Source organism: Ostrinia nubilalis, chromosome 9 (assembly GCF_963855985.1).
Source record: "Ostrinia nubilalis chromosome 9, ilOstNubi1.1, whole genome shotgun sequence".
In the NCBI taxonomy this organism is placed as follows: domain Eukaryota; kingdom Metazoa; phylum Arthropoda; class Insecta; order Lepidoptera; family Crambidae; genus Ostrinia; species Ostrinia nubilalis.
The window spans coordinates 11,738,722-11,755,991 of NC_087096.1; the positions used below are offsets into that span (position 1 = coordinate 11,738,722).

The 17,270-nt window shown below is 37.0% G+C and overlaps 1 protein-coding gene across 1 annotated transcript; it reads right to left on the reverse strand.

Annotated features, from left to right (window-relative positions):
- Window positions 1-3,939: 3,939 nt before the first annotated feature.
- Window positions 3,940-6,431, reverse strand: LOC135075015 (uncharacterized). Its single transcript, XM_063969386.1, has 4 exons — window positions 5,916-6,431; window positions 5,558-5,700; window positions 5,022-5,236; window positions 3,940-4,698 (listed from the first exon to the last, which is right to left on the reverse strand). Exons 1-4 carry the CDS (start codon window positions 5,959-5,961, stop codon window positions 4,650-4,652), a joined length of 453 nt encoding a protein of 150 aa, XP_063825456.1. The 5' UTR covers window positions 5,962-6,431; the 3' UTR covers window positions 3,940-4,649.
- Window positions 6,432-17,270: the final 10,839 nt, after the last annotated feature.

A 17,270-nucleotide genomic window follows, 5' to 3' on the forward strand; every position in this document is an offset into this window, starting at 1 on the left:
GTCGAATTTATGAACGCTGTGTTCTGAGGGGATGTCTTCAGATTTCGAAAAGTATCATGTAAATCAAGCTCTATTTATTTCTCTGCATTTTCGAGACAACGTGCTACTTAATATTCATATAAATTTTTACTCATTTTGTTTAAATATTGTAAAAACCTATTAATAAGATGCTAGGTGATAATAAATTAAAGCATGCGTAACTAACACCCTGGGGTAATTTTCCACCCCACCTACCTGTACAAGCCAAACAGATGATTTTTTTCACATCCCGCGTCTACGAGCTTAAAGCGCACCCTCTGCATTGAGAATACACAAAACGACATTGCACTAGCTTCGGTAGAAAAAAAGATATGTAAATTTTTATGCGCCTGGGGTAAAAAAATACCCCACGGTGTTACTTAAGGGTTAATTTATTATTTATGAACTGTTGATAAACAAAACATTCGTTTTGGAACAGTCTATTTCTAAATTTAAATTCAAATTCCTGTATTTAGAAGCTCAAATGGTGTCAAATTTTAATACTCTTGTTCAGCAAATGTTGTCAGCGGCAGTTCGGATCTGAATTATTGATGTTCAGTATATTGGGTGACTGTACAGACGATAGCACAACAAACTAAACAATAAGATACTTATTTAGTTGTAATAGATGCCATTTTCCAACGAAATTGTGTAGTCTAATGTGCTATGTACCAATGAATAAGATGACGGATTACTCAGGCAGAGAAGTTATCTTTACAACGCGATATGAAAAGAAGTATTTAATAAGCAATATGTAAGAGTAATCCCACCAAAAACATTCTGTAAAAAACTAGCCAAGTCTCGATGGAGGCGCTGCTTGTTTATAGTATCTAAAAAGTAATGAAATTAATCTAGACAAAGTCGTGCCAAGTCTATGGTTCCTTACTGCGATTTCTTTATTATTATAGTTAATGTTGTGTGACTTGGCCGTTGAAGGGTACAAAACCAGATGCTCCATGACACCATTGCACCAATCTGTCACCAGAGCGGTTCTGGTCCATTGACGATGGAAAATAAATTGCCACTTGGAAAACGTTGAGCGTATTTCAATAATACTTATGTATGATTATCTTAATAAAGATTGTTCAACGGCCAAGTTTTTTTAATAACACCTTAATAGCTAACCTCACGATATAATAAACGAAATCGACGAAATGCAAATTACACAACATTCAACTTAATCGACGGAGGGGTCTAGAAAGGAAAAAAAATCTTGACACCGCGGTGCAGAAAATCGACACTCAAAGTGCTAGCGCCATCTACCGGTGAGCGGTACAGGCGAACACCACGGTGCCAGTGTGGCGCTAGTAGTATTGATTATGAATGTGGTGTTACTCCAAATCTTCGATTTTCCTAGTTTTTATAGTTTTCCCTTTATGTGGCCATTAAACCCTAACTCTGTACCAAATTTCAGCTCTCTGAGTTTATGGGAAGTACTAGTTCTATTTTGATGATCATCAGTGAGTGAGTGAGTGTCATAAATGCGAAACTTTGCTTTCGCTTAACTTCGGAACTAAATGACCTACAGACCTGAAATTTTGGATTTTAAATATGTGATTATAGCTTACTAGATGACGAAAATTTCTGCGTTCTGGTCTTATCCAGAGGTTCTCAAATAGAGGCCTGAAAATGCGGCGAAATGGTTCTAGTAAAGGATGGTACGGCAGTGTTTGCTTCGCGCTCGACTTGGCGGGGGCACTGCCGTGCCCCCAGATACGGGTACCTACATTGGTTGACACGATGATGCTAAAGTAAAGAAGAAAAATAAGGCGAAGGAATTAGTCTAACGGGACTAATCACACTGCCTAGGCGCAGACTGCAAACTTTTTGTCGGCGGATAGTTTAGTCTGGCAGTTAATCAGTATGGGCATATATGGAAGACACGCACATTACACCGATTGATTCTTCATACAAATTAATTAGAATCGGGCCAAACTATCGGCCGACTAAAAATAGGTGGTCTGCGCCTAGGCTTAGATTTTCATTCAAACACTACAACTCAATTGACCGCCAATGAAACCAAACAACTGAAGGTTAAATAGCCGCGGGGACAGCTGACTGCAATGAATTTAATCAGAAGAGAAATCCGGAGTATAATTTTGATTTCCCGACTTAACGATTACCTACCAGAGGGAAAACTAGTGGTGATTAATAGAAATGGGGAATTCTCCATTCTCTTGGTAGCATGATTTAGTGTCTACTAGTGACACTTCTGTCGGTGTTCATATTGTATCCTAATCAAACTAGCAGCTTGCACCTTTTTCCGAATCGTACGGCAAGTACTTATGCTATCGTGAGTCCAATTAGAACCGTGTTAAGGACTCTACACACCAAGCCCGGCGGTCTGGTATCGGCGGCTTAAAACTCTCAACTTGTACTTTCTATGACTTTTAACAACTTGTCAAAAGTCGAAGACTCATTTCGGGGCGATGGGTTTTGTGTGTAGAATGCATTAGGTCTTTACTTACTCGTGGCCTGAATTTAACACAATCACAACTAGCTATCTCTAAGTCCATAATCACAAGCCTACAATAAAAGAGAGGTGGGGGAATCCAGCTGTTGCTTGCATCCGCTCTGTGGAAAAGTTTCAAACGATACACACAGATATAATTAATTATAATATAATCTGTGCATATTGCGAGCGGGTCTCTATATAACTCTTTGCTAGTTCGTCTCATTTTGCAACTGTCGGGCACAGAGCGGGATGAGATTGGTTTTGTCGGAATATTCTTTGAATTTAATTTATACGGTAGAGTTAGATGGTGAAAAGGTGCCAGTCTTACACAAGCGTCGTGATTAGCGACTTTTAAGTATAAAATGAGGACTAATTTATTTGTTATAATTACTTTAATTTAATTGTGAAATACTCATTGAAAAGCCACGATAGCCGAACGGTGAAGTTATCCGACTGTTTGACTTGACATCCGAGGAACGCTGGTTCGAACCTCGCCGCCCCCACACGACTATTGTGATAACACAAGCATATTTAGCTAAGTACGAGGGGTTAACGAGACTATTATTTAACACGTTCGCTGCGATATAAGATTGAAACTCCAAATTATAAGTTGCCATCATCGATCTAGCATCGCTACCTGGTTCCAAATTATAGATCGCTAAGGATGTTAATACTCATATTATCAGATATCTACCACCTTCATAATACTAAAGTACCTACTTACACGCATTGATTAATTTGGAACCAGATAGCGATAATGTAACAATCCAAGTCGTCTTTATATCCATTATGAATACAATATAATGCCGCTATCACAATCCACAAAAGGCACACTCGTAGAGGTACTAATAATAACCTTTCTCAAAAACTCTTGTCGTTACAACAGCGGACGTCCTGTGAGATACCAACACGTCTTTGTGGGGACCAACCGGGGATCATTGTCTGGACATTTTCCCCCCAAATTGCTTTTTCACGGAAGTTTTCCCTTAAGCACGTAAAGGTTAGAACGCATCTTTAGACGTGTAGATACTGGCGGTTTCACAAACGGTTTCTTACTTCAAAAAATATCTGGCTTTATTTGAAAATTATAAATAACTTGAAAACATCGAAGTGGCTAAAGTGGGAATTGAACATAGTATTTTCGTAAAGGAGTAAACATTCATCCTGCACACAAACCTTTGCGATTAAAATATTAGTTTAAATTATAACCAAGACGAGTTACCGTACTGTCGCAACTTAACTACGATGAAGCGTATCCAACTATATCCTGTTTACTCAGGACGTCTGGATAAACCGGGATACCGACGCGGAACGGAAAATGTATGTACAAACAGCGTATCGTAAACACTGTGATTCGTATGTGGTTGTAGGAAATACTATTTTGTAATGAAATTGTATACAGAACTAGATGAAAACCCGGCTTCGCTCGGGTGCAATTTGACTCATAATACACAATTCTAGGTGCAAAATGTAGATATATGTTTCTGTAGTCATCGGTTCTCAAAGAATATTAAATATAGATTCATATAGCTTCGTTAGTTGTGTTTAATAAATATGGTAAATAAAAACTGCAAATGTTTTTACACAAATTATTTTTATTTTAAATCAACATTCAAAATAAACTAAGACAAATTAACAAAACAATCAAATTCAATCGTTAATATAGGTTATGTAAATAACTCTTATTAATAGTCAGAAACGGGATCAGATAAGAAAATACTATTTTCATCAATATCTGGCTCCGGAAGTCCGAAATCTGTTAGTCTCTTTACGTGGAGTTTTAATGTTTCATCAATTTCTTGTAAAGCCAACTGTTTGGATAATAATTCAGGGCGGGATCTTGTAAAGTTTTCGATAAAATGTGATGTAAATTTTTCCCAAAGAGCATTAGGATCATACTTCACAAAACACGCAAATTAACGCAAACAGCTGTCGTAATTGCCGAGGAAGTTTGAAACCAATTGCTTCATCCAAACATCTTTCCCATTCTTGATCGTCAAAAAGTAGCCCCCTTGCTTGAGCAGCTTCTCGAAATGATGTGTAAATAATATTTTCATATTAATAAGTTCTAACATCTCTGAAGCAAGTCGGCCCTTTGACGTGAAGAAGTAATAGCCGGAGATAATATCGTTCCCGATCAGAAAAGGAATAATTATACATTCTTGCAATTACTTTATCAGCCGCTGACTGAGATATTCGTGGTTGCCACTGTCCATGGATAAAATCTGAAATGTGTCGGAATTTCAGTGTAAAGATATTGTCGAACACTTTCATCTGTTCTGTTTGGTTCAAAAAATGCTAATAATATTTCTGGAATTGGCTTTAAGACTGTCTGGGTCTATGTATACCTTCCCATACATAGACCCAACAATTTTTAAAAAGATTTTAAATTTTTTCACCTAAAAAATGAAGTGCTTGACATTGAACACATTCATAAATCATAGAACCAACTGAATGTACTGATACTTGAATGGTGTTATTTGAAAGTGCTAAATATAAATAGTCCTGGGGGGCTGATATTCTGTACTAAACCTGCTTGAATATTTACGTTTTTTCGGGGGTCTGCCCGCCATTTGATATGTTTTCTTTCTCTTCTTCTTCTAAAGAAATAAAATCACTGCTGACTGACAGCAGCTGTTTTTCCTTGTTGTCTGAAGAAGCATCATCACTGCTGACTGACAGTAGCTGTTTTTTCTTGTTGTCCGAAGAAGCATCATCAATCATCAATGAATCCTCGATTAGCGCCAACTCTTCGTTATCAACCTTAAAAGAGAAATAATATTGTGTTACTCTTATTAAACAAATTTAATAAGATGTGATGAAAAAATACACCACATGCAGGAATTGAACCTACATCCTCGACTTCTCCGTTGTCGCGCTCCATCTGAGCTAACTGAGTTTAATAAGAGAAATATATTTTATTTTTAGACAAATATTCAAATAATAATAAGTATTGTGAATGTATGTAGGTGTAGGTATATCCTCCCACCTCTATATTTATTTATACCTCTGTGAAAGATAAATAAAGTTTATTTATTATTATTATTATTTTACTTTACTCAGTGACCTACACTATTAACTTACCTGAAAGTCATCAAATAAATCTTGTGAAGCAGCAGAAGCAGCTTTTTGCTTTTTAGGAAAAAGGTTTGATAGTGCCCGAGCCTTGTTTATTCTTAACTGCCTAATTGTTTCTAAGCCACAACACTCGCAATAATTGAAATTATCTGCAAAAATATATTACACAATTATTTATAATAAGAACCAGCCGAGCTCAAGTGGAACTTGCGCATGAAGGAGTCTATTCGGTTATCAGAAAAAACGGGGCAAAAATCGTGTCTGTTTCTGTATTTATGTTGATAACAACTCAACACAGGCTATGCATGTGGTCATTTATTATTATTTTTCGGGTTAAATAAAAAAAAAATATTAAGCCGCTTACCGAGTATAATGTTGTCGCATTCCACACATCGACTGCACATTTGCATTTGTTTGCAGTTTCTTACAAATATTTTACCATTACAAAAATTGCATGTCACTGGAATTTATCACTGCACTGTGAGAAACTAAATGACATTGACATTTGAACTTCAACTTATAAGGTTATGGCTAATATTCTTTTTTTGTGGTTGAATCGGCCAATACCAGGTTTAAAGAAAAAACACATAACAAAGAGTATATTATCATAAAAATCGCGAAACGCACTGATTTCCATTTATTTATGGATCGATGACAACCCAGCTTTTGGCGTTGATCGCATAGTGAGTGGATGGTGAACTACTAAAGATGGCGACAGCGGTTTGTTTGTCAATGCCATCGGAATTTAACGAAATTCTCCATTATCCGAATTTTGCGGATATATGTTGTCGACTCAAAATCGTTATTTTTTTATGCTTTGTTATTCATATAAGGTTTCGATCCAGTCTACCGTACCCCTTGACGAAATTATTAATATAGATGTGTTGTCGACTGTACTCCCATTTTCAAATTTAAATTTGTAGTTTCAGTGGAAGGATAATAATGTTATTGTCGAATTGCGGATCGGTAAGCTAGAGCTGTTTTTAAAACTTTTCCATTAAGTCTAGCACACAGTAGCAATACCTACCACAAATTGCTAAAAAGTTACTTTTAATGTTTTTGGCTCTATAGCCCATTAGCAAATATCACATGTTCGTATTTTCCAAAATTAGCAAAAGTAAGACACGTGTAGGATACATTACAATTTTGAAAGGACAAATGAACTTGTAACTACCTTCTCTTTTCCGTGGGTGTTTACATGCTATCAATCTTAGCATTTATTTCTTACAAACGAGCAAAGGTAAGCAATATTCACAAAAACAACTATTGCAATTAGACAAAACTCAGAACAAGTTAAAAGTTTGAAGCTAAGCTAAAGTCAAGTATCTTTGTCAAATTAATTTAAACATCAACAAACACTGAACATGCAGTTAGTCTGCTTTGTTAAGCTTCGCTAGTTAGTGATCGTCTCGTACTATCAAGTTTGAGCTCAAAATTAGAACAAACTACGTGTCTAACTTGTACTGTGTGGACGCGGAGTTAACTGAAATTTTCATACATTTCAAACACAGTTTTTGTCTGTAAGGCTAGGTTGCACCATTTCACTTTAACTTTGACAAACGTCAAAAATCTGTTAAACTCCATACAAAAAACACAGGTTATTGTTATAGGTAAGGTTAAAGTAAGGCGGCGTTTCCAATGAAAACACGGTTTTTACGGAGAATTTAAAAAACACTCGCTAGTTTGTTTTCCATCTGCTAGTGACTGTTATTTGATTCTCCCAATCAGTTACTCAATTTTTTCCAATAGATTTGTTAGGTCTAATAGCTATTGATACATCGAAAATATCTTATCTATGTATATTACTGACACCCGTATTCACAAACGATGCTTGCTTAAGTGAAGCAGCAAATCGAACGCACAGCGTTCTAGAAATAGAATAGAGATCTGTGATTGGTTCGTGTGTGACCCCGTGCGTCAACGCGCACTTTGGGACTTCATAGTAATGTTTGTGAATACGGGCGTGAGAATAGTGTAAGTGTACATTCTTTAAAGGTACAACTTGCATATTTTTATGCCTCATTTTTATAACAGAAAACACCGTTAAAATCCATCCAGGCTCCATTTATTACAGAGATTATCGTAAATAAATAAATCTTCCTAATAGGCAAGGATTACGCTTTGTATTGAATCGGTAGCAATTACAACGGTATAATAATTAGCCGGTAATCTGTTATCCAGCGACAATTAATGGACTCAAATTGCCTGGGTAATCCGCACATGTGACAACAAAGGCACATCAAGATTAGCACCGTGGTATTTTATGTACTTTGTAATAGATGTTATTTTGCAATAAAAAGTCTCATGTGCTGTCGACTCTACATTTAGCTGGGTAAAAATGTAAAGCAGCAGGTTCACACAGGAGTCTTCTAAGTAACATAATGTTATTATAAGTATTCAACCTGAAAAACAAATGACTATTAACCCTTAACCACTGACGTGTCATTTTGTTACACTAACACTGACGTACGTACGGCATACGTACGTAACTTTGAAGACCTCCTGATGTATCAATAGAGTGTAAATTTGGTGATATTTGAATTTAAATTATTTACACATGTGTATATTAAACAGAGATAGTAAAAAAAAACATAGGAACATTAATAGAATAGTATGATATTGGTGAAATCCTCCAGACGTAATAAAAGTTACACAGGATTTTTTTAAAAATCAGTACAAAAATATTCGATAAAACTAGGAACTTCTATTTTGGCCATATTAAAGATTAATAACAGTTTTAATCAGGAAAAAATCACAATAGCAATAATTCACAAATTAAGTCACTTTTTAATACAGTTAATTTAGGAAGGCTATTTTCTATAGTCTTTCTTTTGTTTGATGACCTGGTCACCAGTTTACCGTGCTTCAAACTAGCTAGGAAATATGAAAATATGGTATACAATCTTCAGAAGAAGTCAAATCCAAAGCCACGAACTAAAGCTCCTTCACCATCATGATGATGGTCCTCTAAAACCGCAACTAATATAAAAATTTTCATGTACTGGATTTTTTGCTAATTTCTTCGTCATTTGTTATATTTTTTGGCGTATATAAGGTTTTTTATACATAGACCGCCAAGTAAATAAATTAGACTGCTAACAATTAATTTTATCTATGGACCAACATACAAAAGCGATGTTGAAAAAGTTACACTAACACTGACGTTACGTACCACATACGTCGGGTGGTCTAGCTCTCCTACTTAGGGACGTGCTACCCATCTATTTTCTCCCGTCGCACACACATCTCTGGCCACTAGGAAACTACCAAAAACGACAGGCAAAAATTCCCGCACAAAATGAAGTTTTGAACGAAAAACCGTTTGACCGACGTACCACGTACGTACGTCAGTGGTTAAGGGTTAAATCCGCTTACTACATCTAAAATACTTGCAAGTAATCCCTAAAGCGTCAACCACACCAACGCGTGCAAATCTCCATCGCCGCGACGCGACGGCGCTATCAAAGGCCAATGACAGGACGCGTGAACTGTCATAGTAGAACAATGTCAATGAAGGTGAAAAAGATGCACTATAGTTTTGAGAAGAAACCATGTTCGTTCATGGTATCTTATCAAATAAATAAATTATCTTAATTTGTTAACATAATCTAGTAAATTTCTAAGGCTGGGTTGTACCATCTTACTTTAACTGTGACAAACGTCAAAAATCTGTCAAACTCCATACAAAAATCACCGGTTATCGTCATAGTTACCGTCAAAATTAGGTGGTGCAACCCACCCTAAGTGTAGGTAACTTACCTACTGAATTTACTTCTAATACGTAGCTAATCCTTTCAAAGGATTATACGGAACGTCCTCACTCATTTTTATTAATGCCAATTAAAGAAATTATGAAAATATAAGAAGAAAATATCGTAACATGGGCACTTGTTCTTTTAGATTACCTGTCAAAAATTCCACCTGAAAATCTCCTTTTGAAATGACGCGTTTTTACTCGCCTGTCTAGAATAGCAACATCGTTATACTAGAGGTTCATAGGAAAAACGCGTGACTGCATGTGAACAGAATGTATAAAACTAGTATCTCAATATCGCGCGATTCGAAACGCGCGAGTAAAAACGCGTCATCTGGAAAAGCTCTTTGGTGTGTAACCTTTTTAAGGAGTTTTTTATCAGGTACTACAAAGATCTTTGCTGATCATATCTTGATGAAGAAGGTTACAATATCGTCTTAACCTTGATCAATTTTCAAAGATCTCCCGGTCAGGTCGTCGACTCTTTGAAGCTTATCTTAGTGGAATCTGCTTATTTGCCGTTTCAAATACATGTAGAGGGAATATTATGGAAATTTTCCGCTGAACTGTAAAGGGTTTCTATTATGATTTCCTTACCAAAATCCAACTGACAAAGTTTTTCGCCGAACCCATTCTTTTGTAAGAATCACTAGTAAAAAGATTCCAAGATATTTTTCTCTTGACGGGCATGCTTATTTACTTTGTTTGTTGAAGAAAGAAATAATATTAAATCCAGTTATCTAAATAGGTAAGTATGTACTTAATATAAGTGGCTGCTTGTTAAATCAAACTAAAAAGATATCCTACTTTTATACAAGTTTGGAACTGTTAGATATTTTCTAACACTAGAGTGCTCGCGCCCCTAAATACTCCTAGAGTGCTCGCGCGGGTGACATATGTCCCCCATTATGATATGGGTTTATTTTTGCTAATCTTATTTAATACAATTAAAACAATTTATAATATTAAACATCAACTATATTTCTTACTAAATAATTTAAAAAAAGTGAGAAATTCTTTCATGAACTCTTATTATAAACCAAAAGAAATACTTCAATATTTTTCAAATATTTTAGAGACCAAAGTAGGTTTAAATAGTCGTTTGACCCGTTATTTTGGCAAAAATATCACCTAATTAGAAAGTTAATCAATATATTGATCTTATTCTGTGATATTTTGATCACAACTCGGGCACGATTTGATTTGATGATCTGGACAAAAACGCTTATTCCACTTATTACATTTGCTTACGAGTGCTGCGATTTCTTGCTCTTGTGCAAAAAACACATCGTCCTTTGCCACAATACTGTCAAGTTTTGTGCTAGTTGGTGTTGTCGCAAGCCCAGAAGAATCCTTTTTTTTATTTTATAGTCCTAGGTAAATTATTACTACGTTGCATACAATCTAAAACAACTACTTTCTTGCATCAGTTTATGCTTATAAAACAATATAATTATTGTAAATGTTTAAAAAATGGTTAAAAATTATAACTTTGAGCTTACATGAAAGTAAACTTGATTTTAAACCGCGACGATAGGGGATCAAACAATTCCTCGAGTGCTCGCGCGGGGGACATGCGTCACCCAAACACTTTAAATGTTTTCTGCACTCACGTTGATGCGTCTAGCAAGATGGCTTTACTACTAAAATGTGCGACAATACATGCTCGAAGAATACCTGAGAAGGCAGCACTGTAGCTCGATACCTTGAAAAAATATTTACAAATTTTACACCCTGGGTGACATATGTCACCCGCGCGAGCACTCTAGTGCTAAGAATCAATTATAACTTTTTGGTGTTTGTTCCGTCTAATCTCCGAGTTGGACCGATTTTAATGAGACTTTCAACAGCAGCTTCCGATGTTATTAGTACTAATTTAATAGGTCGAATATTTTAAAAAAGTAACAGTCCGTGAATAAAAATCTTTTAATTATTTTCCAAATCTGTATTAGAGCAAACCCTTCGAAGCCACGATAGCCGAACGGTAAAGGGGTCGGACTGGCCGACTCGTGATCCGGGGAACGCGGGTTCGGTCCCCGCCACCGCTCGACTATTGTGGTGAGCTCACTCGTGATACAAGCATAATTAGCTTAGTACGGGGGGCTAACGGGAGTTTTAGTAATTTGAGCAATAACAAATTACTAATAATCTTTGAAAAAATAAAAAATAAATAAATAAACCACTCCAAGACCAAACCCCACGCAGCCGAAGGCGCGTTCGAAATGCTATAATAAACTACACATTTAACACTGTACTTACCTGAATACACATAACCATTGATCAATTTAGACCCTTTTAGTGAACTCGGCTAGGCCCATCAATAAGTAGCTATTCTGTTTAATATTCCATGAAACTGGTAGATTACTCGTCCCTTTCTACTGGGTATAAATTGGTGTGTTAGAATGGGATAGGTGTGATACTCAACTTCTCGGTGGTATAAGGAATTAATCATGCATATAGATAATTTATGTACAGACGACAGCATCAGACTATAAATGTTTATTGAAAAATCGCACCTATTACAATTTAATTAAGGTGCCAGTGCTTAGTTTGATGTGACGTCGTATTTACTAATTCGACTTATGACACCTATCTAAAGATACTTTACCAACATCCCTCAAGTTTCAATGCGGGCCGCTACCAACCGGTCAATCTGGAAATCATTGGCCTATGTTCAGCAATGGGCGTGCTGAATGAAATGATGATGATGATCCCATACAGAGAAGGCAGAAAAGTCCTCGAGTGGCGTCTTCAAATCGGAAGACGTAGTTTAGGCAGGCCTCCTACTTGGTAGACCGACAATCTGGTGAATTTCGACGGGTTCATCCAGTGTCTAAGTAGCTCAGTTGGAAGAGCAGTCGCCCGGCAAGCGGAAGGTCGTGGGTTCAATTCCCGCCTTAGGCAGTTCGATTTTTTCAAGTTATTTATAATTTTCAAATCTGGTGAAAGTCGCAGTAGGCACCTGGATGCATAAAGCACAGGATCGTTTGTTGAAATCCTTAAGGAGATCTTGCGGCCAGTTAGGGCAGTGCGCGTTTTTATTGGAAACGTCGCGTCAGTGACAAACGCCAAGAAGTTCGTTCGTTCGTTTCAGCCGAAAGACGTCCACTGCTGGACAAAGGCCTCCCCCAAGGATTTCCACAAAGACTGGTCCTGCGCCGCTCGCATCCAGGCACCTCCCGCGACCTTCACCAGATCGTCGGTCCACCTAGTGGGAGGCCTGCCCACGTTACGTCTTCCGGCTCGTGGTCGCCACTCAAGAACTTTACTGCCCCAGCGGCCGTCAGCTCTCCGAGATATGTGCCCTGCCCACTGCCACTTGATTTTAGCGATTCTGCGAAGAAGTGTTTTTCGTTAAATCTTCTTTACCTATTTTACACTACTCACAAGTAGTTCGGAAATCGGTTCGGATTGAGTAAAACATAGCATTAGCAGATTACTTAACGATCTAGTTAAATAGTAGCAAAAAGTAGCTTGTAACACACTCGACTCATAAATTCTTACAAGAATTGACCTCTTCTTACATAGTAGCGTTTTCATTTAATTTTTATCGTTCGCTGGCCATTTTGCGGAAAATTAGAATTCTTAATTATGTCGATTCCCGTACAAAGCAGCTTAGAAAATAAAAGTACCCCCAAGTAATCAAGCGATAAATAAAATGAGACTTTAGGAGAATATTAAGAGGTTCTTAATAAGATATTTACTTTCAATTAGGGCATTAAAAAGATTGCGCAGATTTTTACACTGGTTTTTTGGTTCATTAATTTTTAAATGGTTTGTAATTTCATGGTAACTACTTAATTATATTTTACGTTTTACCTAATACTTGAATCACATAGGTAATTTGCTTAAAATGAAGTAATGCTTACTTAATGATTAAGTACTTTGATAAACAGACATGAAGTTTAGGCTGAGTTGCACCAGCACCACCTAACTTTGACACTACGATAACCGGTGCTTTTTGTGTGGAGTTTGACAGATTTTTGACGTTTGTTAAAGTTAAAGTCGGATGATGCAACCAAGCAAGTTGATTGTTGAATTAAACTTGTAACTTCCGATTATTTATGTACAGACGACGGCACGTACCTAAAGGTAAACATTATGGGGTATTAACTTAGATTTAACAGAGATTCAAGAAAAGCTTGTAAAAATCGGCCATCATGATATAGGTAGGTACATAATTTAGGTCGTCACGTCCGTCGTCAGTCGTCACGTCAGTCACACGCGGCACGTGTCGGGATTTAGTTACGTTTTGTCGCGGGATTGATACATTTGTTACATTAAATAAGACGGGAACGACGCTAAGACAATAGTAAAATATGGAGTAACTGAAGGTTTTGGTTTCTGTGTAGTGCAGTAGACTAAATAACTAAATAAAATTAAATGACGTGATGCAGTTCTGACAGAGTACCATTCCTACTCTTCCCGCGGATGTCGTAAAGACTAAGTAAGTGACAAATATGCAAACATCACGCCTCCACAACCCGTTTGACCAGTGTGAAGAGTGTATAATAAATCCTCCATTTGCCTCTGGTAAACCCAATAGATAGGATACGGTCTCCTGCAGTGGAAGCAAATATCTGATGATGATGATTGGGCATAATCTACAGGCAAACTAACTACTAGGTACTAACTTTTCAGTCTCATATTGAGTACATAAACAAAAGAGCATCTAAAATGCTGGGATTTGTGCTCCGAAATATGAAGTGTCTTAAACGACGCAAGATCAAAATACTTTTATATAATTGTTTAATACGAAGTATTCTGGAATACTGTTGCACAGTGTGGCGTCCTCACTATGCCGTGCATTCACTTCGTCTAGAACGCATAAAAAAGCGCTTCTTGTGGCATCTTGCGTTCGCAGAGGGTAAAGCTAAGAAGCTTTCCTCATATAATAGTAGATTACTGCAATTTAACATTATGTCACTTGAAAAGCGTAGGGATGCACTGTTTCTACATAAAATATTCCACAACAAGATCGACAGTCCACAATTGTTGGGTCTATTCGCGCTTCGCGTCCCTCTTAGAACACCGAGGAAGCCAATCACTCCACTATATCCCCCTCTTAGAAGAACCGTATTAGGGACTAGTTCTCCAATACCCCGGCTGAGTAAGCTTGTCAACAGCATAAGTGATCTGGTTCATTTACACGCGGACTCTCTGACATCATACCGTAAAGCCATTTTTAGTCACTTGTCCGGTCCCAGCTCTGCGGAAAACACGTCTTCATGAAAATAAAATTCTCTAGATACTTACTTGCTTAATTAATGTAAAAAAATCTGTACAACCTTGTTTCTGTTAAAACTTAGCACATGTCTGTTGGATTGATTTATACCTATCATTATAATATAATGTATAATATTAGTCTTCACGTTAATACATGCTGTGTTTGCCTGTAATAAGTTAATACTTTTGACCGTGGGAGAGCCACGCTTCGGCATGAATGGGCCGGCTCGACCGGAGTGATACCACGGCCTCACAAAAAACCGGCGTGAAGCAGCGCTTGCGCTGTGTTTCGCCGAGTGAGTGAGGATACCGGAGGCCCAATTGGGGGGGAATGGGATTTAAAAGGTTGGCAGCGCACTTGTGACTTCACTGATGTTGCGGGTGTACATGGGCGACGGCAATTGCTTACCATCAGGTGATCCGTCTGCTCGTTTGCCTCCTATCACATAAAAAAAAAAAAAATAATAATAATACATTGAACATGTACCTATTCTTCTTAAGATTTATACAATTGTATTGGTGTAATTAACTGTTGGTGAACCAAATAAATAAAATAAATAAAATAAAAAAACTAAGCAAACCTTGTAAAAATAACGGGACGTCATCAATAGCCGTGACGTCATGTAATTGTAGTCGCAACAAACACTCTTAAACTTGTACTCATACTGACTTAGTCATACTTGTATGGTTATTTACCTACGTAGAATAAAATTGATCCTTTTTTACATTATTGATTTTCGAATGTTTCCATTTTACATGAAATCTATTGATGCATGCGTAATATGGCAGAACAAAGGGTTAACCGACTGGTTTAACTCTGCCATCTGTTAATAAACATAAACAACAAGCGGGGTCATATAATACCCAACAAGGGTCACATAATTATTTGCGGTTCCCAAATTAAATGCCGATAGCCTATCGGAAATTCATTTGTGGTTTGAATTCCTTTGGAGCGGACATATTTATTGGTACAGCATATCAGGGTATATATTTATGTTGCAAAATAACTCCTATTGTAATGACATAAGGTATACCTACCACAGTGTTTAATTTAGCATCATGTGCTGTCCTCTCTACAAATTGTTTTGTATTTTGTCTCTGCTAACATTTTGGTCAGTTACATTATTTAAATAGTTTTTCCGTTTGTGGTGACACATCTTGGTTGAAATAGGAATTTGGTGTGTAATATTAATAACTGTTCAATTATTTTTGTAACTTATGGTTTAAGACTTTATTTCACAAAAGAATTACAATACATGTAAGTACATGAGAAAATTGAAATATTTTGTAACAATACTTAGTTACTAAAACTACTGATAACTAAAATAAATTATCAAACAACTGCTTCGTGTGTGCCTATGTCTGTCACAGCACATAACACTTTTTATTTAATTCAAAAAACACAAATAATGATTTTTCATTCATAGCTTGGAAAATATCCCTTGGTTAGTATTAATTATGCAAAACGTCTGTAAACTTTCATCCTCTATATCAGCTCCTTCAAGTTTTCGAAATATAAATAGGTATTCAAAGTCTGCTAAGAAGATTTCAGAAGCCTAACTTTGTAATTCGAGTATAGTGTTGGTAGCAAGTAGGTATGTAGCCTTCTAATGTGTTACGGTGAATGTAATATTATTTGGTAAACTAGCTGTGCCCGCGACATCGTACACGTGAAAATGTTTAAATAGTATTTCCCGTTCTTGTAACTTTTCTTTACTGATCCGATACTATTGGCTGTAGGGTGATATTACATAACCGAAAGCCTTCCTGGATAAATGGGTTATCCAACAGAAAAATCTTCCAAGTCGAATCAATAGTTCCTGAGATAAGCGCGTTCAAACAAACTTACAATGTGTATAATTTTTGTGGTAAATATCAAATACATTAATCCATACAGGAGAAGCCACTAGCAAGAGCTATAAATAGTGAAATCCATTACTTACTTGTTAATTAATAATCACCAGTCAGTCATATCTCCCAACCCATCGTGTAGCTCCAGTGTCGTCAGAAATAGGTCAAGACCAGAATCAAGGTCGGTAAGACATGAATCGGTTTACGATCAACCGGTAGTTTGTTTAGAAAGCGTTGCCAGCGCCACCTGACGGTCGTTACACCAAACTTGCGGTTAATTGCGGTGTTAGAAAAACAATTAAAACAATAATGTCAGTTTTCAGGGATTGGTCTGCCAAAACAATAATTTTAACAGTACAGACGTTTCGCTACAGTAATTTTCGGTTATTCCTTTTTTTTACTCTTGTGGCGGAGTTTTGAGCTGACACTGTGTGTAGGTTTGTTGTCGACACGAAAAGAAGAAGATTTCTTTTTTTTAGTTATATTTTTCGTTAACTATTATAACGTTTAAGTATTATACTTAGCGAAACGAATAGTAGGGATGTATTCTACATGTGGTTTCGATAGAGCAGTATAAGACCAGTGATGACTTATGGCTCGGAAACGTGGCCTCTCACTATAGGCCTTATACAGAAGATCAAAGTTGCACAGCGTGCTATGGAGAGAGCTATGATCGGTGTTTCTTTACGAGATCAAATCAGAAATAAGGAGATCCGTAAATGAACTACAGTCACTGACATAGCCCGACGGATTAGCAAGCGGAAGTGGCAATGGGCAGGGCACATAGTACGCAGAACTGACGGCCGATGGGGCAGCAAGGTTCTGGAATGGAAGCCGCGTACCGGACGCTTAAACGCAGCGTGGAACGTCCACCCATAAGGTGGATGG